The following is a 25,540-nucleotide window of genomic DNA, read 5'->3' as shown; positions in this document are numbered from 1 at the left end:
AACCTAACCTAACCTAACCTAACCCTGAGCAAACCTAACCTAATCCTGAGCAAACCTAACCTAACCCTGAGCAAACCTAACCTAATCCTGAGCAAACCTAACCTAACCCTGAGCAAACCTAACCTAACCCTGAGCGAACCTTACCCTACTAATCAGCTGTGATGATGGTGAAATGACGATGATAGCGATAATGATGATGATCTTCACCCATTGTTTACTAGACTTCACTCGTAGGACACATACACACAACAGAGGTTTCATAATCTTAGATCTCAAAAAGATAGGTTGCACAAAGTTATGTTTGGTTGCCCAAAGTTAGGTTTCACAAAGTAAGGTTGCACGCAGTAAGGTTGCCCAAAGTTTGTTCCACAAAGTTGTTTGTTTGCCCAAAGTTAGGATTCACAAATTTATGTTTGGTTGCCCAAAGTTAGGTTTCACAAAGTTATGTTTGGTTGCCCAAAGTTAGGTTTAACAAAGTAAGGTTGCACACAGTAAGGTTGTCCAAAGTTAGTTGTCACAAAGTTAGGTGTCATAAAGTTATGTTTCAGAAAGTAAGCTTGCACACAGTTAGGTTGTACAAAGTTAGAATACTGAAAATTGTGGTTGCACGAAGATAGCTTACAGATTGTTAGATTACCGAAAAGCTTGTTAGGATTCATGAGTTGTGGTTTCCGTGGCGTAGAGTTCAGAAGATCTGGTTTTAGATATGCTTCTGTCCGTGTTTGTTAAGAAGGTAAGACTACTGCAAATTTTGCATGTTGGAAATTATTCATTAAAAGTTAAGGCTTATAATTTTGAAAATTCAAGTTTCGTCAAACTTATATTTTCATTATGCTTACGTATTTGAGATGGTTGTCCCTATTTTTATCTGTGCTTCCTGCTCGTTTTGTTTTGTTTGTTTTGTTTGTTTCTTTATGAAAAAACGGTTTTTCGACCAAAATTTTAAAATTTTGCTCTATACTTACCTATAATTATATACCATTGGATAGCTCTCGCTGAGACGCTTCTTTTGACACCACTTTTGCTACGATATCTTTTACGAAACGTCAAAAACTGCCCCGCCCACCCACCCGGTGTGTACAGGGCAGGTAAACTTTGCCTCAAGGTCATATTGTGATTACCGCGTTTTGAATGAAATTTGTCTCGAAATGGCTTGTAGTTGCCTACACAAACATCTTTTGTTCTAACAAAACCCTCATCGTCGTACCAGGGAGTGTCACTGCGAGTGTTTTGATATTAACTTTTCGATAAGTCCACCCGACAAACAGTAAACATTAGTTTTATGTTAGAAGTTGTTCAACAGAAGACATTTATAAATAATAATTTTTATTTTATACTAGTGTAAGACTAATTGGATAATTTTCCCTATTCAAAAATATAGCAAATAAACCATTTGTTCGTTCTCCACAAAAAAATATTGAGGTACTTATTTCCTAATTTGCAAGTAAATTGTACCCATTGTACACAACTTCACCCAGTGTAGTCCCGGTCAGGATCTGATGATGGAAACCCTGAGAAATCGAGGGCAACTTTCGAAAATTGTAGGCATACGTAGGGTAAAAACAGACCAGAAAAATAAATAAATATTTTTTATCTTGTATGTCTCTAACCGACCACGGGACTACAGAGTCCCGGATTTTTGGAAGGCGAACGTGGGGCCGAAGCCAACACGCTGAAGCCCTTTTGAGACAACTTTAATGAAATGGCGACACAAAATATTTATTATTATTAAGTATTTTTTATTATTATTTATTTTATCTAATATCACAAATTGGTTCGTTTTTTAATCTTATTCTAGGCATCTTATAATGTAACATTTATGTTTTGGTATAATCTATTTACAATACGCAACATGGCTTTGGCACATAACACTAAAATAATTCAACAATAAGTGGTAGAGCAGTCATTTATCTGTGCTAACAACCTGGAAAGGCCAGGATGTGATGTTTCGTATTTACACGAGCACGGGCAGGCGCGGGGCGCGGACAGTGCGCGGGCGCTGCGGCGGCGCACGCTATAAGGGTATGTGTGCGCCGACGATGGCGACGGCGACGGCGAGCGGCGGCGGCGCGTCGTGCGGCGGGAACGCGGGCAGGCCACCCGCCAGCCGCCGCGGCTCCAAGCGCACGGCGCTCTCCACTTCTCTGCGCAGCCCATCGGCGAGGCCCCCTTCCACGCGAGGGTACAATGCCGTCTCCTCTGTTTGCACTTGTCTGTCTGTCGAAGTCCGCTCTGTCGAAAAGGTGAGACGTAAGTTGATTTTGAACAATGTTGTTAGTGTTATGTTGAGTACGAGTGCTGGCAAGGCACGCACCGGTGTCGTTGAGTGTGGACAGGTCGGTGGAAGGCGTGAGGTCGGGCGCGCGCGGCAACGGCGCGGCGCCCACCAGCGCGGCACACACGGCGCCGCCGGCCGCGCCCCGCGCGCACGCGTCGCCCGCCGCGCCGACTGAGCGCCAGCGCGGAGGCATCAGACTCGCGCGTACGTTGCGCTCCGGGTGCACGATGATAATATACAGCTGGGATCACTCGGTCTTATTATTTTGGTATAAATTTGATACAAAATCATATTTCAAAATCACCATAAATTACTTGTACTATTTAAAAAAATCGAAAGAAATAGTAATAATGGTAGCAATGTGCAACCAAACCTTAGGCGAGAAGAGACAGACGAGCGTGACGCTGGCGCTGAGCGAGATGGTGACGGCCATGCTGGTGACGCGCAGCGGGACGTGCGACGCCGTGCCGAAGTACAGCGGCACGAACGCCAGCCAGATCACGCACGTCGTGTACATGGTGAAACCTGTAACAAGAGGCATGACTGTAGACGGGTGCGGCGAGCGAGGTTCGCGTTGTGTGGGGAATCATTGGTGGTACCGATGTGCTTGCTCTCGTTGAAGGCCTCGGGAATCTTGCGCGTGAGCACGGCGTACACGGTGCACACGAGGATCAGCACGACGGGGTAGAAGAAGGCGATGGTGTAGGACGCGTCCACATACGCGTCGCACACCAGCATGTTGTCCTCGCGCGCAGGGTGGTGGTGGATGGCGCGAGCCGGCGAGATCACCTGCCACACCACCACGATCACCACCTGCGTCATACATTAAAAGTCCATGTTGCCTTATTTGTTTTATGGTTATCTTTCACCTTTACTCAGTCATTGATGTCCAAATTACGTGGCCTGGAATCGAACTTGAAGGCTTGTATATCTCAGTAGGTTATCATGTTACGCCGGCTCCACACGTTGGTCCCAATGCTCGTTCCAACGCTATTCGTCCAACGTGTGGATCTAGAAAATGGCATTGGTCCCAACGTTGAGGCGAGTGTTGGTAGTTGGCCGTCTCGTGTCGGTTTTATCAAAGGAATCTGCGCACGGGAAAGGAATCTACGGGACAGAACTAGTTTATTGGCCAACGTGTGTACGCCTCACCGAGTTTGTGGTCCAACGTTGGAACGAGCATTGGTACCAACGTGTGGAGCCGGCCAGGGATATAAATGTGTGTTGAAGGGTGCGTTACTTGAATAGAGACTAGGACAGAGCAGATGAAGAGCTGCGACTTGGGCGAGATGAGCGAGGGCCGGCGCGCCGAGTGCTTGCTGGCGGCGAAGATGCGCGCGATGCGGTTGGTCTTGGTGAGCAGCGCCGCGTACACCACCGTGAAGCAGAAGCCCGTGCCGAACCTGCACACGCGCGCCGCGTTACTACCGCACTACTACACCGAGACCAGCGTCTGTCTCACCTCCTCTCTATACTACTAAACTGAACAGTTTGTTTATTTGTTTAAACACCTGACCTGTCATTTTTTAGTTTCCAAATCCACAAAACTTCGTGGTAATCAATGTTTTGATTGATTGAACTTCATCATTCGTTGAAACCTACTGCAGGAGGGTGTCATTCATAATTCAACTTTTACAAAATATAGGAATTGTAACCGGAGCTGAATATAGCCGTATTTCATTCAATTCAAAATTCAAATTCAATATTTTTCTCCTTTAACCCCTCGACTGTTGAACGGACTCTAGGAGCCATAAAGGGGCTTTGAAATGAATGAAATTGCTGCCTGGAACTAACAAAATTTAAACTGTGGAGACAAGTTTAATATCACGATGCACATAAAATTGAAAACCCATACGAAACCGGGGTGGTAAGATCCAAGTAGGCAAACAAACCGCTGTAGGGAGCAGAGCACATCGGTTGGCCTGAAGACGAGCGCGAAGGTGACGAGGTAGCACATCATGATGCCGGCCAGCAGCACGAAGGACAGCTCGCGGCCGCTGGCACGCACCACCGGCGTGTCGCCGCGCAGCGCCCACACCACCAGCACGAACCTGCGCACAGAGCCGTTACTCGCGCCACGTCCGCGCGGGCCCCGCCCGGCACTCGCACCGCACTCACGTGGTCAGCAGCATGCCCAGCGCGGAGAACGCCATGGCGCCGATGGCGGCGGGCGAGTCGGGCCGCAAGTACAGCTCGGGCACGGGCGCGCAGTGCGTGCGCGTCGCACCTGGCAGAGTACCCAGTGGACACTCCTCACATGCAGTCTCTTTATCTGGTGATCGAATCTGCACAATAATTACATGACTTAAGACTGATTCAAAACTGGACCGAAATGCGTGGCTGTGCGGCAGGGTCGGCGGGCGCACCTCGTACTGCGTGCAGTTGAAGCAGTGCCAGCAGCAGCTCTCGCCCTCCACGTACTGCTTGGCCTGGCCCAACTCGCACTCCGCGCTGCACACCGACTCCGGCGGGTGGCGCTCGCCCCACTTGAACTGTATCTCTGCGGAGTGGAGCGGGTTCACACAGGCCGAGCTTTACGAACACAACACATACGAATGTATTAGAGTCAGGTACCATCCATATCCAAATGAAGTTCCCCGTCCAGGTACTGGCCGACCTTCAGCCAGCGGTACACTCCCGGTGAAACTTGCTTGAAGTGCAAAATATTATATCGCGCTGGTCCATCTCCATTACTGTCAAAGTGGAACTCGTCTCCACTGAGACCTGTCAATTTCAAAAGCGGTTATTCTAAGAGTGCCTTCGAACTAACGACTAACTATCCACTCGGTTAACCATCATGTGTCTAAACAACTGGTAGCAATATACCGGTCCGAGCAATCAAATTCAAATACGTGTCTGTTCTTGCGACAGATTTTTTCCCCGCGGAATATGATGCACGCGTGCTATCCAAACGAACGGGTTCCAAAATCTGCTAGTTTAAAGCACTCTATAACCTATTCAACGAACTGTGAGCGGAAATCTAGTCTTTTTAGGTTAGTTTACATGTAAGCAATTTAATACATAATTAATTAAAATTAAGAAAACAATTTACAGTATTTATGATATTTGATTTCAACAAGTTGAAAGGATTATAAAAGTTCTACAGACATCGTTCTAAAATATCATTTCTTATGTTGTTGAGTATTCTTCAATGAGGCACAGGTATTCTTGTTAAAACTTGTATTATAGGATTCAATAAATGGATTTACAAAAATTGTGTATAATGTGGCGACACGACGTCTTGTAGCGATGCGTTCGTAGCGTAAAAGGAAAGTGTCATGGCGGCGCACTCGCCGCTCGCTGTACTCCCCGGCGCGGACACCGGGCCTTTGGCACGGCACTTGCGTTAACAAGCTGGCCCCCTTGGAGCAGGAGCAGCATCCTGGTCCAACGTAATTGGTAGTGGGCAGAGTCTATTCCAAGCTCTGCGTAAAGTTCCTGAAGTTGTTGCTACATCTGCCACCCGGTTGACACCATCAGCGCCAGGGTAGACGGTGGTGACACGGCCCAGCAGCCATCTGTTGGGAGGCAGGCGGTCGTCCTTGATGAGGACCATATCTCCTGGCTGCGGTTGTCCCTTATCTGTGCGCCATTTATTTCGGATCTGCAATTCTGAAACGTACTCCTTGTAATATCTATTCCAGAAATGTGTTTTTAAATACTGTAGCCTTCTGTATCTGGTAAGCGTGTGAAGTGGAGCCTGGTCAACCTGGGGAGCAGGTGGCATAGTTAATGTCCGTCCAATTAAAAAATGCGCTGGTGTGAGTGGAATTAAATCTGATGGATCAGATGAAATTGGAGTGAGAGGTCTAGAATTCAGTATTGCCTCAATCTGAACCAATACAGTGTTCATTTCTTCGTAATCTAGATGAGCCATTGACAAGATGTGATTTAAATGTTTTTTAATTGACTTAACCGACCCTTCTGCTACGCCGTTAAAATGTGGGCTATAGGCCGGGCTAAATTTGAAACTGATTTCATTATCAGCAGCATATGAAGTAATATCTTTAGATTGATTTTTTAGAAACTTAGCTATTTCGTTGCAAGCGCCCACAAAATTAGTTCCATTATCTGAATATATTGTCGCTGGCTTACCTCTGCGAGCAACAAACCGATTTAAGGCTGCAATAAAGCCTTCAGAACTCAAATCGGTTACGAGTTCTATGTGCACTGCTCTCACTGCTAGACAAACAAAAACAGCTATGTATGCTTTCTTTAACTGACAGCCACGACCCTTTCTGTTCGCTATCATGATGGGACCAGCATAATCGACAGCTGTATTACTGAAGGGATAGTCTGCTTGCAATCTTTGTATAGGTAGATTGCCCATGATAGGTTGGTAAGTTTTCCCTGCAAATCTAAGGCAAGATATGCAATCTCGAGTTGTTTTTCTACAAAGATTGCGACCATTAACTATCCAGTATTTATGACGTAATGTTGATAACAACAGCTGTGGTCCAGCATGTAATAGTATTTTGTGATAGTGTGCAACTAATATTTTAGTTATGTGATGTGATGCGTCAAGTAAGATAGGGTGCTTTGTGTTATAGTCGTAGTGTGAGTTTGATAATCTGCCTCCTACTCTTATAACATCTGCCTGATCAATAAATGGATTAAATTTTAAGAGTTTGTCCTTAGGAGACAATGGGCGTTTCTGAAGCAATTGTAAGTATTGTTTGCAATATGAATCACGTTGTACTTGCTTGCATAATACTTGTAAAGCTGAATTGAGCTCTTTGACGGTCAATGGACCTGTCATTTTATTGCTAGTATGTTGACAATTAAAAATGAATCTTTTGGCGTAAGCTACAGTTCTTTGTAATTTACCGAAATCAGAAAAATTCATGAAATAGTTAACGTCATGACCGTGTGATTCATCTGTGGACAAATGACATTGATGTTTAATTTCTGGCAAACTAGTGATGTTTAGATTTTTTGGTTGTGTAGGCAACTGCATGTTTGTTTGGTGTAGGAAGTGGGGACCTCCCCACCACAAAAGTGAAGATTGTAATTGTGATGCATTGAGCCCGCGTGAACCTATGTCCGCCGGGTTCATTTCTGTGGGAATATAATTCCATGAATTAGGATCAGAATTATTAGTAATCTCATGAATTCTATTATAGATAAATTGTTTTAAGTTTAATTTGCATGATTTAAGCCAGCCCAGCACAATAGTTGAGTCACACCAATAAAATTTTGAGTCAATTTTTAAACGTAATGAATTAACTACCTTATCCATTAACCTCGTAGCTAGAAGGGCGCCGCAAAGCTCTAACCTAGGCATAGTAAGCTTATGTTTTAGTGGCGCCACCCTGCTCTTTGAAAGTAGCAGTTGAACTTGTACATTCCCAGTATCGGAGACTGTACGTACATATACACAGGCAGAGTAGGCCTTAATGGAGGCATCGGAAAATGCGTGTAATTCGACCTTAATGTATGAATCACACAACACTCTACGAGGTATTTCAATTTTAGTAATTTCTGGTAAGTGTTCAATAAAATCATGCCATTGTGACTCAACTTCTGCGGGTAACTGGTCATCCCATGTGATGTTTTTAGCCCACAGTGTTTGTAGAATGAGTTTTGCCTGTAACATGCAAGGATTAATTAAACCAAGCGGATCGAACACTTGGGCAATAGTGGATAGAATTGTGCGTTTGTTTATGTGTTTATTTTTTGAAGTATTATTTACTGAGAATAGTAATGTGTCTTTCTTACAGGTCCAGAGTAAACCTAATGTTTTTGCACGATCAACCTTGTTTAGGTTTGCTACATCATCTGGTTTAGTGATTTCACTAGAGGTAATTTCATCAACAATAGACGGTTTATTAGACCGCCATTTGCGTAAATGGAAATGAGCGCCCTCTAACACTTGAATGACGCCTTTACATCTTTGTATTAATGTGTTTTCATCGTCATGGCCCGCGACATAGTCGTCTACGTAAAAGTCGTGTAAAATTGATTCACGTACATCTTTATCAGTGCATTCTTGGCCCAACTGAACTAGGCATCTAGTTGCTAAATACGGGGCTGACGCCATTCCGTATGTGATAGTATTTAACTTGTATTGTTTGATTGGCTGGCTAGAATCTGATCGCCAAAATATTTGTTGTAAACATCTTTGAGTATTATTTACATAGGCCTGCCGAAACATCTTCTCTATGTCTGACGTCACTACAAACTTATACTGTCGGAACCGAATTAATATGCTAAGTAAATCGTCTTGTACAGTTGGCCCAATATGCTGAATGTCGTTCAATGACTTGCCCGTGCTTGTCACGGCTGAACAGTCAAAGACGGTGCGTAATTTTGTGGTGGAACTATCCTCCCGCAGCACACCGTGGTGTGGCATGAAGTATGAAATGCTATCGCTATGTGGAGTTGTGTTTTCTGACATGTGACCTAGAGCTAAATATTCATCAAGAAATTGTGTGTATTTTTCTTTGAACTCTGGATTGCGTTTGAATTTACGTTCCAAAGCTTGAAACCGTATTAAAGCTTGCTGCTTGGAGTCGCCTAAAGATTCAGGTGATTCCTTGAATGGTATTGTGACAATGAATTTGCCATCTGGGTGGCGCTTCGTAGTTGTTTTAAATATTTGTTCACACTCACTCTCACCCTTAGTATGGACTTGTTGAGTAGTGGGAACTGATTCTGTTTCAAAAAACTTGTCTAATTTCTCTTCGATATTGTTTAAAAAGTGGCAATGGACTGTATGTGATTGGTTGATATTATTGTTAGATTTATTTGATTGTACTGAGCCTGTGACGAGCCACCCTAATGTTGTTTCAATCAAGGTTGGCTTGTTTTTACCCAGGGAAATGTGATTATTTAGGAGGACATCCCAAAAGATGTCCGCTCCAAGCAACATCTGCACCTCTGACGGGGTTGAGAAATTTGGATCCGCGAGGTGGATGCGAGGGGGAATGGTAAAGGAATTGCAATTAATTTGTGATGTAGGTATCAACTGGGTGATATGTGGCACAACGAAACAATTGATGTCAGTTGTGTAACCACTGGTTGTGAGTGACGATATAGTGACGTCACATCTTTGTGTAATTTCTGAGGATTGATTGTTCAATCCTTGTACTAATAGAGAAGTGGAATAACTGGGTATCCCTAATTGAACTCGCAATGTTTCTGTGATGAAACTAGATGTGCTTCCATTGTCAAGTAGCGCACGAACCTTGTATGTGTGACCATGCAAATCTTGTATATTAATCACTGCAGTGGATAAGAGTACTTGACAGTGGTGTATTGATGAGAGTGTGACACTGCTTGATTGTGTTTGTGTTTGTTCCTGTACTGTGGGTAAAACTACACAACCTTCTGATGAAGTTGAAGCCGTAGGAACAGTAGTATTATTGTGTAACATTGTGTTATGACGCTGCGTACAGAGCCTGCAGGAACTAAGCTTACAACGCTGCTCATCATGTCCTGAACGCAAGCAATTTGTGCATAAATTTAATTGTTTGACTTGTTCAATGCGTGTCTCAATCGGCATTGATTTGAACTTTGTACATTGGTAAATAGTGTGATGACCCTTACACACAGGACACTTAAAGTGCGCTTGCCTTTGTGTTTGGCTAACTAGGAATGTCTTAGGACGATTGTGAGTGATATCGCCTTGTCTACGCTGTGTCTGTTGCTGTTTTTTGTGTGTAGTTGATTCTTCCACGGTTTCTAGTATGTCAGCACGATTTTTTAGAAATGTATTGAAATCATGTAAAGTGGGTAGGTGTGTAATGTTGTTACGTTCCTTTTCCCAATCACGTATTGTAGATGGATCTAACTTACTAGTCACCATGTGTATAATAATCATGTCCCAATGTTCAGTAGGTAACTTTAATGTTTTTAAAGCCCTCAAGTTTTTATTGACTGAATCTATTGTGTTTCTTAAGGCCCTTGAAGATTCTTCAACTACTGGTTGTATATTAAATAATTCTTGTATGTGATTGTTAATTAAAATTCGATCGTTGTGATATCTATTGCATAGTAATTCCCATGCAACATCATAGTTATCCGCAGAGAATTCTAATGATTTAATAATTAAAGCTGCATTATCCTTTAACGAATTTCGCAAATAATGAAATTTATGAATTTTGGGTATAGTTGTGTTGTCGTGTATAAGTGATTTGTAAGTGTCGTGGAATTCTAGCCACTCCTGATAGCGTCCAGAGAAGATCGGCAATTTGATAGTAGGTAATTTAATGTTTGGCCCACCCGGCTTTCCAGCGCTGTCACTAGAACCCGTCACCGATCCGGTCTCCTGCTCTGCAGAGGCAGCACTCAACAGCTCCTGTGCAACAGCCACGCAGCCGAAGTAGCTTGTTTCAAATATCTCCCGTTCCTTGTGCTCTTCACCTGGAATTTCCACAAGACTTTCAATGTCCGTTTGAATAGCATCAAACTCACTGTATAATTCCATTATTTTGTTTAGACGAGCTGTTGTTTCGAGAACTTGTACTTTATTTATAAGTTTATTAGGCAAAAATGATTCTATGTATGATTTAAATATGGTAAGCTTTGCTTTATGACTAGCTCTGGTTTTCTTTAACGATTTAAGATCCATTGTGCAAACAAGTCAATAAGTGCAATGAAACCAGTCTCAAACAGCCCAGCTGAAAGCAAATGATCATAACCCGCGATGAATTGAGTATAGTGAAAGAATAATGTTGTGCAATACTTAAATTTTTGATATAGCAGGCAAGAAAGTGTTTGCAGGCAAGCAGCGGCAGAAACTGTGCGAAGCAGAGAGGGTGGGTATGTATGACGCGTGCGTCGCGAGTCACGTAGGCCGCGCGCTGTGGACTTGACCGCCCTCCGATCCGCTGGAATGTTGAAAACTGTTAGAAATTTACAATGGCTTGCACTGCATTGGCACAAACTGACACAACACAGTAAATCAGACCTCTGAAAAGGAAATTCACTAGCACATGATTGCGATGTATGGAAATTGTCTACGTGAAATTTTTTGGAAATGAAATGTTCTTGGAAATAAGTCGGCACACTATTACAATTAAATCAGTGCATGTGCACCGTTTACATTCATCTAGGTTATACTAGATGACGCAATATTGGACGTGGATATTTCTCTGTTGAGAAAGTGGAAATGGTTTTTGCCAGTACCAGGCATTAATTGACAGCGCTATTTTAAATGATTGGAACGGACTCACTTATACCACACAGCAAACCCTTCCTGGCTTTTTTTTTCTCGATTCATCCTTGGAAACTCTTCAAGGGTTCTTAGTTGAATACAGCAGAACAGCACAGCGATTTTCTCAATTGTGTCCCAGCTAGCACCAGATGAGTCTCGCCTTGTTCGTGATGCGCCACGTGTCAACCTGTGCCCGTGGAACTCCTCGTTAACCCTCCGCCTTGTCTTGCAATGTCGTAATAATTTCCCAAAGCGGCAAGGATCCGGCTCGAAACTTGAGTATTCTTCAATGAGGCACAGGTATTCTTGTTAAAACTTGTATTATAGGATTCAATAAATGGATTTACAAAAATTGTGTATAATGTGGCGACACGACGTCTTGTAGCGATGCGTTCGTAGCGTAAAAGGAAAGTGTCATGGCGGCGCACTCGCCGCTCGCTGTACTCCCCGGCGCGGACACCGGGCCTTTGGCACGGCACTTGCGTTAACAGTTGTACTTAAGTGAATTGTGTACTTCCGTAATGTTTGTAAAAAATATGTTCACTACCTACTTCAATCGTGACATATAAAGAACTCTTTTTATGGTTTGTTTTCCTTTTGGCTCACGGCTCGGTGAATGGGGTATTATAGAAGTTTTTCGATTAGGCATACATACATACATACATACATACATACCTACATCTCTAGAAGAAAAGACTATGTAACCGACTTTAAATAAGTAGGAGGTTTTCAATCTGTTGGAATCTTTTATTTTGTGTTTGTACTGTAAAAAAATTAAAAAGAAATCAAACCAATAAGGGTGAAGTGATAATTATGAGCGTATTAAGTAGGCTGGATATGTTTATCTGGGCGACCTATGAAGCGCACTTGTCGCAGGTAGCGCAGCAGCGTGGCGCCGCTGGCGGGCCGCATCGCGTCGCACAGCCCCGGCTTGCCGCCGCACAGCTCCGCGTGCATGTCCCTGCAACAGCCGCCCAGTGAGCCCGAGCCCGCACGTGTGTGTGCACGTGTCGTCCACTACTGTCGCTCACTACCTGATGGCGTGCGCGAACGCGAGCACGGCGTCCGTCACGAACTGCAGCTGCGCCTCGAACTCGATGTTGTCGGGCGACAGCCGCTCGGCGCCCGAGCATGCTCGTGAGTACTGCACGTTGTACGGGGTGCGCGCACTGCCTGGGTATCTACACTTGAACTGATCCTCCCAGAACTCTATAATATATCAAATTTAACTTTAAAATGATGTGCGTTAGTTCCATGGCCTCTATCAATATGGTAATAGTGAAATATGACATAAATTACCGACAAACCAGGGATTCCTGGGGTTATTTTCCACCGTAAGATTGAGGAAGTACTCCCGAAAGCCCTGCACTGGGTTGGCTTGCGGCTGCACGCTGATGGTGCCCTCGACGGCGGCCTCGTTCCCGTCGGACACGAGCGCGCGCGCACTCCAGCCGTCCGAGCCCACCCAGCCGAAGGCGTCGGTGGCGCGCATGCGGCGCACGGCCGCCATCACGCCCGCCACCTCTTGGTCGGAACCGAAGACGATGACGCCTGCAAGCGCATGGGGTGAGGACGGCGACACGAGGCGACGCACGCGCGCGGTCTGGCGGACACGTACCTCGCGCGCGCGGCCGGCTCAGCAGGCGCGTCACGATGGCGTCGTACGCGCGCTCGTCTGCCTCGCCCGAGTCCTTCACCAGCCGTTCTTTCACAGCTATGCAGATGTCGTTCCGAGCTAAAAGTGTTTCTAGTTCTTCAAATGCCTGAAATAAATTAAAATCATTTAAGTCATATATTATATTTTTTTTTTGGTAGGTTTTATTTTTATTTCAAAACCTAAGTAAATGTTTTTAGACAATTAATAACTTTAGAAACATTAGATAATTAATATTCAGCATGTGATGAGAATCTAGTGTATTAACGTACTTTGATGCCATAGTTAGATTCCTCATAAATAATAGAGACATAGCGCCAGCCGAGCTTCTTGACGATCTCCACCATGGCGCGCACCTGGTGCAGGTCGGAGGGGATGGTGCGCGTGAAGTACTCGAAGCGCGCCTTGTTCGACAGCTCCGGCGACGTCGAGAAGAACGACACCTGCGAGCACACGGCGTCAGTGCTGGACGAGGGCCGCGCGGGCGGGCGGGAGGCGGGGGGGGGGGGGGTCTACCTGCGGGATCTTGAAGAGGCGCAGCAGGTTGGCCACCTGCACGGAGGTGACGCTGCTGGCGGCGCCGACCACGCCACTGATCACCTTGCGCACGGCGCTTGCGTTGCATGCGTACTCCTCGTCATCTATGTTGCTGATTGATCCTAGAATAAGTTCTTCCAACATCAATCAATGCGTTGTAGGGACAATATATATAAAAAAACCTGTAAGTAACACTACTTATAACTGAAGAATGACTGGCTAGGTAGTTTAGACTCGAGAGAACGACATAGGAGTTTTTGTCACCTCCCGGCTACGAGTGGCAGTTTTCTCCGGACGCGGGTGAAACCGCGGGTGGATACTAGTTGGATATACAAATTATAAATTATGTGGCATCATGTTCATAATGTTCCGCGATCTCTCTCCTTAGGTGTCGGGTTTCCGTCCCATCGGACTATGACATTGGAGAAGTAGGGAGTGCACCTGTGTTTGCCCAAATGCTTTTGCACTATGATGTCCTGCGCAGCTCGTTGGTCTGCTTATATGAGAATTTCCGCCGTTGCCGACAATCGGCTCGGGTGCGGAGAGCAGGAGTCGGGAAGAGGGTTACCCTTGATGAAGTCTAACGCCATTTCGAGGCCGTAGGTGTCGTTGTCGCAGTCGTCGAGCACGTGCGCGCCCAGCCGCACGGCGGGCGGCGTCAGTCCCGCGCGCGCCGCCGCGTCCAGTGCGAACAGCATGGCCTCCAGCGCCTGCACGCCGCCCTGCGCCATCACCGGCCCGCACGTGGCGCCCTCCGACCGGCTGTGCACCTGCACACGCCGCACACGTCACACACACACATACACATACATACTGCGCAGGCACGAGGCACGCACCATCATGAGCCCGCCCAGGATGATGTCTCCGTCCACGACGGCGGCGTGCTTCACGGGCCACAGCGTCTCGTTCTCCGACACTTTCTTCTTCGGAACTAGTCTGGCTTCACGCCGGATGTTGTCGTTACTTGCAACACTAGTTGAAGTTTTTAATGCATTTTTAGATTTTCGAGCCGATTTTACCTTCAACTTGGGCTTAACAGTTTCGTGTGAAATTGTCATAGGTAGGATATGATAGCTTTCAGTGGGTATGATCCGCGCTGGAATAGTAAACAAATTGTTGCCGACGTTGGCGACGGGCTGCATGGTAACGTTCGAGAACAAGTGCTGCGGTGTATAGTGGGCAGCGGTGCGAGGCTCCTGCGGGGCGCTGGCGGCTGCCGGCGCGGACGCTGAAGGCACTCCGCCTTGTAGTGAAGATGCGCTCGGTCTCAGTTCATAGTTCTGCTTACTCTTCAACTTTTTTTTCTTAAACATTTTAGATATGTCAAATGTTCCTATTAGGGAGTGCGATTCCCTCTTGTACCTTTGGAGTTTCTCTGGTGATAAGCTGTCAATGAATAGCAGGAGGTCAGACGAGGGAATGATTCGAGCTCCATTTTCAAAAAACGCAGTGATATTAAGCAGCTCGTACTCGTAGGTGTCGGAGCTGAGGTGAGTGGGCCGCAGCCGGCGCGGCGGCGCGCCCGGGCCGGCCGCCAGCGCCGCCAGCGCCGCGAGCACCGCCAGCACCATGACCCGCTCGCCGCCGGCGTGCTGCTAGCATCGATGACGCTCGCCACTAGCGACCAGGTGCAACGATATTCCTGCTCACTGATGTACTTATCATAAAGTTATAGCTTCACGGTCAGAATGACCACACGTCGTTCTCATATGATTTTTTTGTAACTATCATTCTTCGTCTTTTGAGTATTGTCATGTTCTTGATGCAGACGCTTGTGATGTAGAATTTGTGAATTAATTAAATTTTAAGAATGCTCGTAAAACTTTGAGATAGTTTTTTTTTCTAGTAATTTTCACGGCATCAGTATAATGTTTAAGTTGTGGAATGTCTCTGGTATGTAGTGGCATGTGTGGCAGCGCAGCCGACGCGACGTATGCACGTGGACGATATTTACAAAACAAGACGCGAGTGGTAGCGCGACGAGAGCGCGGCGCGGTGCACGTGCGGGCGAGGCGGAGCGCGGCCGCGGAGTGCCGCCGGCACCGCGCGCCGCTCTGCCGCCGCCGGACCGCCGCGTTTCATATACCTTCTCCTACTGAGCCATATATCAACTAAATAAATAAAATAATATCCTTACTGGTAGAAACCTAATCCCTGTGGTATTCCGCAAGCGTAAAAAAGTGTGTTGTGGAATACAGCAATTACTACAGCTGGACCTTAGAACATTCGTACGGTAGCTAAACATTTTTTAAGCGCAACTTCAAACTCATTTAAATTGCGCTTAAAAAAAAATTAAAAATCTTTTAAAATATTTATAACATATGTATTAACAAGCTGTAATCAAGTATCGGTCACTATTTAACAACCTAAATAACAAACAACGGATTTTGTTTCTTGGAAACTGACAGCTGCCAACTGGTCAAAACATTTAATACTCCAAACTTTCTCTGCTTTATACATGATGTTATAAATTATGAAAACGAAAAATGACTCCTGTGGCCAAACCACTGAATGAATTAGGTAATTTTTTTACAATTCGCCAAATAGAATAAGTATCATAAAGTAGGTACATATATGTGATAGGATTAACCGGCAGTTAACCACAAAGCCCCATTAAAGTTAAAGCTTCTTTAAATCTATTGCTGACTCTATCTTTGTCAACAAGATAGTGTCAGCAATAGTCAGCAATGAAGCTTTCACTTTAACGGAGCCTTGTGCAACTGACGACGGTTAATGTGATTAAGTAGGTATGATACACCCGGTATAATAAAGCTGAGTTTGCTGACATTTGTTTGTGTCAGTCATGAAGGAAGGAAATAATGCAATTATATAGGTAAGTATGGAAGCGCGAGCAAAGCGGGCACCAATTTTTTTTCAGCTCCAGAAAGCAGAAACAATAACATATCTATCCCTTGTTAACTGTCCCGTCGAGTAGAAAGGAGTAGTTGCGAGATTTACGGGAGAAGTTTCGTTTAAAACTATATTTTAATATAAAGAAGGAACAAAGCAGAAAATGGCGCGATATTTTAAATAGTTAGAGCATTAAACATTATTATGTACTTAGATAAAAGCGTCTTAAAAAGAGCGTAATTTTTTCAGCACGTTGTCACAAATAGTGGTCCGCCTGACGTTCAGTCCAGACCCAGGGGAAGCACATGGTTCTCCACCGCCCCCTGGATCCAGTGATCTGGTGCAATGGTGGATTGCATTCTTGAACGTAGTCTTTTTGGTTCACGATTCTGGACAACTCCGTAACCACAAAACATCACGTATCTAGTTACGTATCCGTTAAAGTTAAGCATGGAAACTAAAATAACTAAGTACGAGAGAAAAAAAAAGGGTGCCTACTTCACTTTTTTCAGATAAAAAGTAATTTGAAGCAAGCTCAAAATCAGCATTTGATGGTTACTTTATAAAATAAAGGCCTTATAGTTGAGGAACCCTACACTGAACGTAGCCCTTTACGCCGTTATTTTTATTCTGATAAGAATTACTAACAGAGAGTCAAAACATCGATCTTACCTAGTAGATTTGAATTTTAATACATCAAGCGTGCGTCTTGACCTGAATAAGATCCCTTGCATAATTCTTGCTAAGTAAAGCGGTAATATAGTGCCCCCCCCCCCTCATTCTCCCGGTCGACCACGCAAGCAATGAAGTAGTTCAGTCGCGTTCGGTTTGTACTTGGTCATTTTAAAAGTTTTAGTTAACTTGCAATTATGTGTTTATGTTATGGTGGATTCTTTGAATACAATTTTGAAGTAATTATCTTCCATAAATTGAGCTGAAATTTTGTATACAAAATGCCAATGCACGATATGCTATATGATGTAGGTAATTCTAAATCCGATCCACCCAAGATGGCGGAATAGTTATATCTACAATATGATGCTTTAAACGAGATGAACAGACTTAGAGACCTAGCCAGCGATAACTAAAACATAAAAAAGAAATTAAAAGCAAAACAACCCTAAAAACAGCTTGTTAAAATTTCAAATTGCGCTACAAGCTTTTATTATCATATACCTAAATTGTATCTAATGAATTAGTACATGTTCAGTTATTTATGTACTGCGGTAAGTACATATATATTATTTCTTAAAATTTTGAACAAAACACACAATACAGGGTTACATGTAATTGAACGTATATCCGGAAGGAGCTAACACGACGCCCAAGGGCAATAAACTAAGCCCCCATGCATGTGTATGTATGTATGGGCGAAGTTCAGTGGGCAGTTCCCGAGATAATTGTTTTTCTTTTAACTTTTGGAAATTTCTCCGAAATTTAACGTTTGATTTCTTAAAAAAGCGATTATTTAACCAGAATCATTTCACAATACAATTTAATTTTAGTTTAGTTCAGTACCAAGATGTTCAGGCAAAACAATAATACTCGCGCGGCTCCTCAACTCGGTATGTAACGTGCGCGCGCGTGTGTGTGCGTGAGGAGCACGCGGTAGCCACAGGATTACATATGAAATATAAAGCCGCGGGATGTCACAAATTGAGCAGATATTGTGGCTCGTATTGTTCGGTGGGCCGGCTGCGGCTGGCGACTCGCCAACGGAGTTATTGAAATCAGTGCACAATCACATGACTTGTACACGTAGTGCAACCATTACACTTGACGCATCAGCTTGAATAGGATTCGTGATCATGGTTCAGAAGTCGATAATTGGGAGAGAAAATACCGAGTAGTTAGCCATTTACAGTGTGCTTTTTTTGTATTTCATATCGCAGTTCAGCGCAGGTGGCCCTGGGGCCCGATTCTCCTAATTTTACTTAAGCAACATACGATTCACGTTCGACTCGATTCGACTGATATCCAATCCCGACTCGATTACGATTGAAACGTATGTGGCATTCCGCTATTTTTTCTTTGAAATAAACGTTTTTATCCTTTTCTGTCATTCAATAATGAATCATTTTGTCTGCAAATGATTTACGATTGCAAAATGATTGTACAGCAAACTACCGTATTGACCAAAATCACCAAAATAGCAGACCAATCGCACACCAATCAAATGTCAATCGAATACGATTGGTCTTTTATTAGTAGCAGAATGCCTGATATGGTTAAAACTGCTATTGCGATCATATTGCGATTAGATTTCTATTCGATTTTGACATTATTAACTTAGGAGAATCGGGCCCCTGTACTGCTTAACCGAACTGTGTTTGGGTCGGCTTCCAGTCCAACCGGATTTAGCTGAGTATCAGTGCTTTACAAGGAGCGACTGCCCTATCTACCCCCTCGTCCCAGTTACCCAGGCAACCCAGTACCCCTTGGTTAGACTAGTGTCAGACTTACTGGCATATAGCACCCGTAACGACTGCCAAGGATGTTCAATGATAGCCGGGACCTTCAGTTTAACGTGCCATCCGAAACACAGTCATTGGTGTCTAAGATATACTTAGAAAGTACATACAAACTGAGAAAAGTTGCATTGGTACTTGCCTGACCTGGAATCGAACCCGCGCCCTCATTCTCGAGAGGTTGGTTCTTTGCCCAATAGGCCACCACGACTTTTTCCTTACGACAACCACAACTTAACCGGACTTGTATGTCTAGAAGCTAAGGCCTCCTGCCAGGGGAAAAGCTTATAAACTAAGCAATTGCGCTAAAGGAAGGGCGTCGTTGAGGGAGGACAACAAGGGACAGCCTGGATTATAAGTAACATCTTTTTTTTGTATGTCTCTTCCAGACCACGGGACTTCAGTCCCGGATTTTTGGGAGGCGACCGTGGGGCCGCAGCCAATACGCTGAAGCCCTTTTGAGAAAACTTTAATGAAATGGTGACACAAAACCGACTATTATCCCTGTATACACTATAGAAATGTACCCAAGGACAATCCCCGATTCTGTGCTAACTATGGAGAAAAACTACCAACTTGGGCTATTGTGATGGGATGTTAGTGGATAGGGTAACTATGGGAACTATGGCAACTGTCGATGGCAATGTATTAAATACAGCATCATCATTATTATTATAATGAGGATTTTTAAGGTTCTGGCTCAGACCGCGGGATGGCTCGATGAGCAAGGGTAGGGAAGGCATGCTCGGCGGCGAGGTCGATGCGTACACACTTTGTGCTTGCGTAGAGTACTTGTAAGCTTATTACTCTCGTGGAAGAGAGTTATCTCATCATTGGATGCGAGGAGGTCTCGCCTAGTACTTTTCTGATGCGGGAGGGAGTAGGTATATGTGGTGGCTAACAACCCGTCATGTCTCGCAGCCGAGTGGAAGTAAGTACAGCTTGGCGGCACGCTTTATGTACTGGGCAATTTTAAATCGAAATGGAGATTCCGATTTCAACCGTAAATGGGAGTTTTCTTGTGTTTTGTTTCTGTGGCGATGATCTAGGGTTAAGTTACAGCCTTTTTATCGTCCTGCTGCTAGGCATAGGTCTCCTCTCACACGGAAAAGGATTTAGCGTTAATCTATCTAAGGTTACACCTAGATATTCGGCATGCTTCTTCCAAGGAATGGGCTTACCAAACATGGTGATGGGCGTTATGATAGTGTGCATTAGAATAACAGCTATTTTACCAACATACCAACTAGTACCAGGTATCGGTTTCATTACCGTCAAGTTTTCTTAATTTGTTAAAAGGTATGTAATGTATCTCCTGTAGATACAAATACAAACTAAAGCAAAGGTCTTCTATATATATAAATCTTTTATATAGTGATGGAGATGAGTGAACGAGTGAGTCACAGACAGTGGAAGGCCCCGGAGGGCGGCGCGGGCGCGGAGGCGCGGCGCGTGACGTCGGGCGGCAGCAGCGCCGCGTCGTCGGTGTGGTCGTGGCGCGTCACGTGGAACTTGTGGTCCCGCGCCGGCGCCGCGCGCACGGCCACCGCGGCGCGGCACCAGCCCGCGCGCGCCGCCGCCTGCCCCAGCGCCAGCCCCGCCTCGCAGCCGCCCCCGCCGCCCCCGCCGCCGAACATCGTCAGCCCCGCGCCGCAGCACACCGCCACGCGCGCGCACCCCTCCGACGGCGCCGCGCGCCACCTGCGTACCACGATACCCCCATCTATTTTTGTAGCCACTTTTCCCATGTAATCAAACGAACATTATTATTATCAAATGATCTTACACGGCGGTGTACTGCAAGTATACGTTCTCGCTACCCCCGGGAGGTATCCTAAGGAATGGCGGCCAGATCTTGAACTCTTTGCCACCTATCCACTGTGTAGCTATGTCGAGGGTCACCATGCCTGTTTTTCGATTTAATTTTTAGTTTTTTAGATAGCTTTCAAAACTAACTAAGTACTTCCACTAGTGTTAAAAAAACTAAATACTAAACTCTTAGCAACCGCTATACAATTGATATTGCAATACTTATCTAAGCACCTAGTGACCTAAGTAGTAAAAATGAACACGAGTCATAGTAGTGGAGGTGCTGGGAGTGCACCGGGCACGGCTTACGGCTGGAGTGCGACACGCTGAAGTAGGCCTTGCGCGTGTCGCCGTCGGCCACGACGCCGAAGTCGAGCACCGCCGGCTGCACGCGCAGCACCGGGAACTCCAGCTCCAGCACGAGCGGCACCGTCTGCACACAGACACGCGGTCACAGCGCGGCGCGTCGCGCACAGCCGCGCGGGCGACACGCACCTTGAGGATGTTGACGTCGTCGAAGATGTGCAGCGGCGTGGTGTGGCGCGTGCGCGGCGCGTACTCGGGCGTCTGGCACGCGTCGGCCGCCGCCGCCGCCGCCGTCGGCCACACCTCGGCCGCGCTCACCGACACCTCCACGCACATCTGTCGGCGTCCGTCCACCCGCATTATATACTGCACCTCAGACTCACCACTATTTCAACTACTGTCTAATTTCCTAGGTAGTTTTACAGGAATTGTAATAAGGTTTTAAAGTGAAGTAGGTATATGTGCCTTTACCGATGCTGAAAAACCGAAAGTAATCTATACTAATATTATAAAGAGGAAAACTTTGTTTGTTTGTTTGTTTGGTTGTAATGAATAGGCTCAAAAACTACTGGACCGATTTTAAAAATTCTTTCACCATTCGAAAGCTACATTATCCACGAGTAACATAGGCTATATTTTATCCCGGTACGGGCAGTAGTTACCACGGGACGCGGGTGAAACCGCGGGAAAACGGCTAGTGTAAGTATATTTTATCCGGATATGTGCAGTTAACTACTGTAGTAGTAGACAGTAACTACTTTTAGTATTAAGTTGTACTATAGTTACATTTAAGAAAAGATTTATGGTTAGCTATTTAATTCTTGGACCAAAAGTTGCAAACGCCATAATACAATATCATTGAAACAATTCCAAAACATTATAGACATCGCTGAAAACACATAAGTGAAAAGTTTGTACATATTAAACAATTTTTAAAGTAACTGTACTGTAAAGTTACAGTTTTAACTGTAATTAATATGTGTAATTAAGATAAATATATATCGTTATTAAAATTTTGGAAATAACGCTTACGTAAATTATTTCCGATGTTCGAAAAATCGGAACTCGGTGTCATCATTTTCACTGTCATCAATATTATTTTGGAGTTTGTCGTTAGCGAAGCTCAATTTATTATATCGCAATAAAATGAAGAACCATAGTGGTGTGTCGTTTTTGTTTAACAGGCCAAAAGCATAAAAGCTATCGGCATCGTGTTTGAGTCGAGCAGCATGTCGTGAGTGAGAGGCGCGATGCGTCACCTCGGTGGCGCTGTCGGGGTCGAGGCGCAGCGGCAGCGCGGGCAGCCGCGCGGCGGCGCGCGTGGCGCAGCAGCACGCGGCGCCGCACGCCTCGTCCCCCGCACCTCCCGCGCCCCCACCGCCCGCCTCGCGCTCGCTCACCAGGCACCACGGCGCCTGCGTCTCCGCGCCCAGCTCCAGCACGCCGTTGCCCACGTTGATGGCGTGGAAGCGCTTGCGGACCCTGCATGCCAACACAATACAGCTCCGACAACAGCTTCAACGCACAATGGACTCGTTGCACTAATCTTGCACTGACCTGAGCACGTCGCCGTAGGGCAGGTCGAGCGCGCACAGCGTGACGCGCAGCTTGCAGCACGACAGCTTGAGGCGTCCGTAGCGCAGCGCGCGGCGCACGCGCACCAGCTGCGGCGGCGGCTCGCGCCGGTACCAGCCCGGCCTGCGCGAGTGGGAGGCACGTGAGTGGGGGGCAGACGGGAGGCGCGGCGGGCGCTGTGGCGCGGCTCACCCCGAGCGGTCGAGCGGCAGCGTGCGCAGCAGCAGGTGCACGTCGGGCACGTCGGGCGCGTCGGGCGGCTCGCGCGCCGTCACCGCCCACTCGGCGCTCGCGCCCGCCGCCAGCGTGCACACCTCGGGGCTCACCTGCCGCACGCGCTCACTCTCAGACCGACACAATAGAAACACCTAATCAAAGATAACACGATCGAAACACGAACCGCGTAGTAGTCGTCATTCTGTATTCCGAAATCGGGTGCGAAGTAGATTTCGAAGCCGGTTTCCACTTCCTCCGCGAAGGAACAGGTATCAGACTGCTCGCCCATCAGCTCCGCTGCAGCTCACAGGCGCATGTCATAAGCGATAGGTATTATTTGTGTTTTATACTAATTGATTGAAATGTCGTCTATTAGTGCAGTAGATGATGATGTAAAGAAACTTTGCTATGGATTTATGTTCAGGGAAGTGTCTATACATAGGTACATAATAATCATTGATTAGTTTCTGTGCTGAACATGGTGTGACAATATGTTGTTTGTAGAATCGTTGAGTGGCTAGTTGTAGCTGATGTAGGTACGTATGTTGGTGAAGGCATACCTTGGAAGGCGTCGACGCAGGCGCAGGTCCGCAGCGGCACGTCGTAGTAGCGCAGGTACAGGCGAAAGGGCAGCGTGTCCTGCGCGTACTCTGCAACACACCGGCGTCACGCCGTCACACAGTGTGAGTAGTGTCGCTGCACATGTGACACAGTGTGCGAGTGTCGCAGTGACGTACCGTGCGCGGCGGCGGAGTACACGTGCAGCGCGAGGGCGGAGCGCGACGTGTTGCGCACGCGCAGCACGCGCCGCTCGCCCGCCGACACCCTGACGTTCAGCAACCAACAAATGAACACCAGCGATATGACATGACATTCAGTGTTGCTGCCCTGCACATACTGCACATGGAACTACAAATTACCCTAATAGTTACTACGTACGCCATTGGCGTAGCTATTGTGTTATAGCAAATAGTAAACAGTTTAAGTACAATTAGAATTAGTTATAAGTATTTTTGAATGTACTGGCATTAAATGCCAAATGTTGCTGTGCCCTAACAGGGTCCACAAATGTACCTAGCTGTAAGCTTATTGTAACACCATGTGAAACTTGTGGAACGCAATAAATTATATGAATATGAATAAGTAAATAGTGATAGAGTGTTAATAATTAGTGGGAAGTTAGTGTTCGTAACATTTTCGTACATGAGATAAATTCTGGTATCATGAGTAATTTGACTTAAACAGAAGTCGGTGAAGCTGAATAGAATGTGAGTGAGCTGACGTCAAACGATCAGAGCGGACGAGTGAGAGCTTCAGTCGGTTATATACACACACACACACACACACACACAAGAGCGCGGACTCGTTTCGTATAAGACCTCTCTCTGTGAACGTCACTCTGTATTATGGCCTCTGGGACGTCCGAGACGCTCCAGGAATGCACCGGGAATGCACCGGGATTATTCCGGGAATGCCGTACTTTGTCTGTAACGTTACCTCGATGCAAGCTGACGTAAAAAACATTAAGGGTCGGTTCATATCTGACGGAAAATGCGCCGAGCGTATCGTAAATGTATGATCGACGCACTAACGCATCATCGGTTAGGTGAGAATGATTGAATGTTTTATAGTATATTTGTCTGTTTTGGCGTTACGCGACCGAAAATACGCGACGTATGTTCCGTCAGATATGAACCTACCCTTAAACTAACTATGCACAAGGTTACCACAGTTTTGTTAGTTTTACAGCCAATACTTATGATGCATGTATTTAATGAAGCAAGAACATAACAGTGTATTTACAATACTTCTAAGCAGTCGGGTCGTACGTCACGTCTGTCCGTCTGCGTGACTTCAAAACAATTACAACTACAGCCAGGCAATGATGTATATACCTACTCTATACTGTATCTACTGATAAATAAAGAGGAAATTGTTTTGATCGTTTGTATCCTAAAGCAATTAGTCATAGATAAAACCGGCAAAGTGCGAGTCGGACTAGCGCAGGAAGGGTTCCGTATCATTATTTAAAATCACGTTTGTTGTATGGGAGCCCCCCAAAATATTTATTTTATTCTAGTTTTCAGTATTTGTTGTTATAGCGGTAACAGAAATAGATCATCTGTGAAAATTCTAACTATCACGGTTCATGAGATACAGCCTGGTGAAAGACGGACGGAAGGACGGACAGAGGAGCGAAAACAATAGGGTCCCGTTTTACCCTTTGGGTACGGAACCCTGAAAAACCATTAATTGAGCATCATAAATGTGATGAATAGAAGTGGCGTCTATATAGATAGGTATTATTAAGAGTGAGTGTGTCAGGAATAGCGGGACTGGTGTGTACGCACCACATGGTGGGCGGCTGGTCGGCGGGCGCGGGCGCCGGGCGCAGCGCCAGCTGCAGCGGCGGGCCCAGCGCCTCCACCCACACGTCCAGCACCACCGGCGCCACGCCCGCGATCTGCACCACACCACACACACTCACACAACTCACGTTACAGAACATTTACTGCTACATAACCAAACAACTTCATACAATTAGTTATGCAAGTGGCTTGCGATGCAGCGTAGCGATGGAAAGGGATACTGATGAATAAAACTTCGTCAGCCACTCTTTGATATAATTGAACTACTGATAAATATTTTCAGTTTATTTATTAGGTGTTCTGTAATTTCAGATGTCAACC

At 45.7% G+C, this 25,540-nt stretch overlaps 3 protein-coding genes across 3 annotated transcripts; all 3 read right to left on the bottom strand.

The window, feature by feature from the left end:
- Positions 1 to 1,626: 1,626 nt before the first annotated feature.
- On the bottom strand, positions 1,627 to 18,381 carry LOC124637654 (metabotropic glutamate receptor 2-like). The gene is made up of 17 exons (XM_047174265.1): positions 14,463 to 18,381; positions 14,195 to 14,396; positions 13,606 to 13,748; positions 13,362 to 13,532; positions 13,054 to 13,198; positions 12,735 to 12,986; positions 12,470 to 12,644; positions 12,290 to 12,396; positions 4,853 to 5,002; positions 4,645 to 4,778; positions 4,397 to 4,563; positions 4,171 to 4,329; positions 3,519 to 3,681; positions 2,878 to 3,091; positions 2,652 to 2,803; positions 2,315 to 2,519; positions 1,627 to 2,232 (listed from the first exon to the last, which is right to left on the bottom strand). Exons 1-17 carry the CDS (start codon positions 15,195 to 15,197, stop codon positions 2,015 to 2,017), a joined length of 3,492 nt encoding a protein of 1,163 aa, XP_047030221.1. The 5' UTR covers positions 15,198 to 18,381; the 3' UTR covers positions 1,627 to 2,014.
- On the bottom strand, positions 5,444 to 11,176 carry LOC124637655. Its single transcript, XM_047174266.1, has 2 exons — positions 10,502 to 11,176; positions 5,444 to 5,890 (listed from the first exon to the last, which is right to left on the bottom strand). The coding sequence occupies exons 1-2, from the start codon at positions 10,848 to 10,850 to the stop codon at positions 5,625 to 5,627; spliced, it is 615 nt and encodes a 204-aa protein (XP_047030222.1). The 5' UTR covers positions 10,851 to 11,176; the 3' UTR covers positions 5,444 to 5,624.
- A 2,227-nt stretch (positions 18,382 to 20,608) lies between the features above and the next one.
- LOC124637559 lies at positions 20,609 to 21,419 on the bottom strand. Its single transcript, XM_047174125.1, has 3 exons — positions 21,249 to 21,419; positions 21,063 to 21,186; positions 20,609 to 20,851 (listed from the first exon to the last, which is right to left on the bottom strand). Exons 1-3 carry the CDS (start codon positions 21,417 to 21,419, stop codon positions 20,727 to 20,729), a joined length of 420 nt encoding a protein of 139 aa, XP_047030081.1. The 3' UTR covers positions 20,609 to 20,726.
- Between the last annotated feature and the right edge of the window lie 4,121 nt (positions 21,420 to 25,540).

Source organism: Helicoverpa zea, chromosome 16 (assembly GCF_022581195.2).
Source record: "Helicoverpa zea isolate HzStark_Cry1AcR chromosome 16, ilHelZeax1.1, whole genome shotgun sequence".
Taxonomy (NCBI): Eukaryota; Metazoa; Arthropoda; class Insecta; order Lepidoptera; family Noctuidae; genus Helicoverpa; species Helicoverpa zea.
The sequence above is the reverse complement of the archived record's forward strand: the minus strand, read 5'-3'. Positions and strand labels throughout refer to the sequence as shown.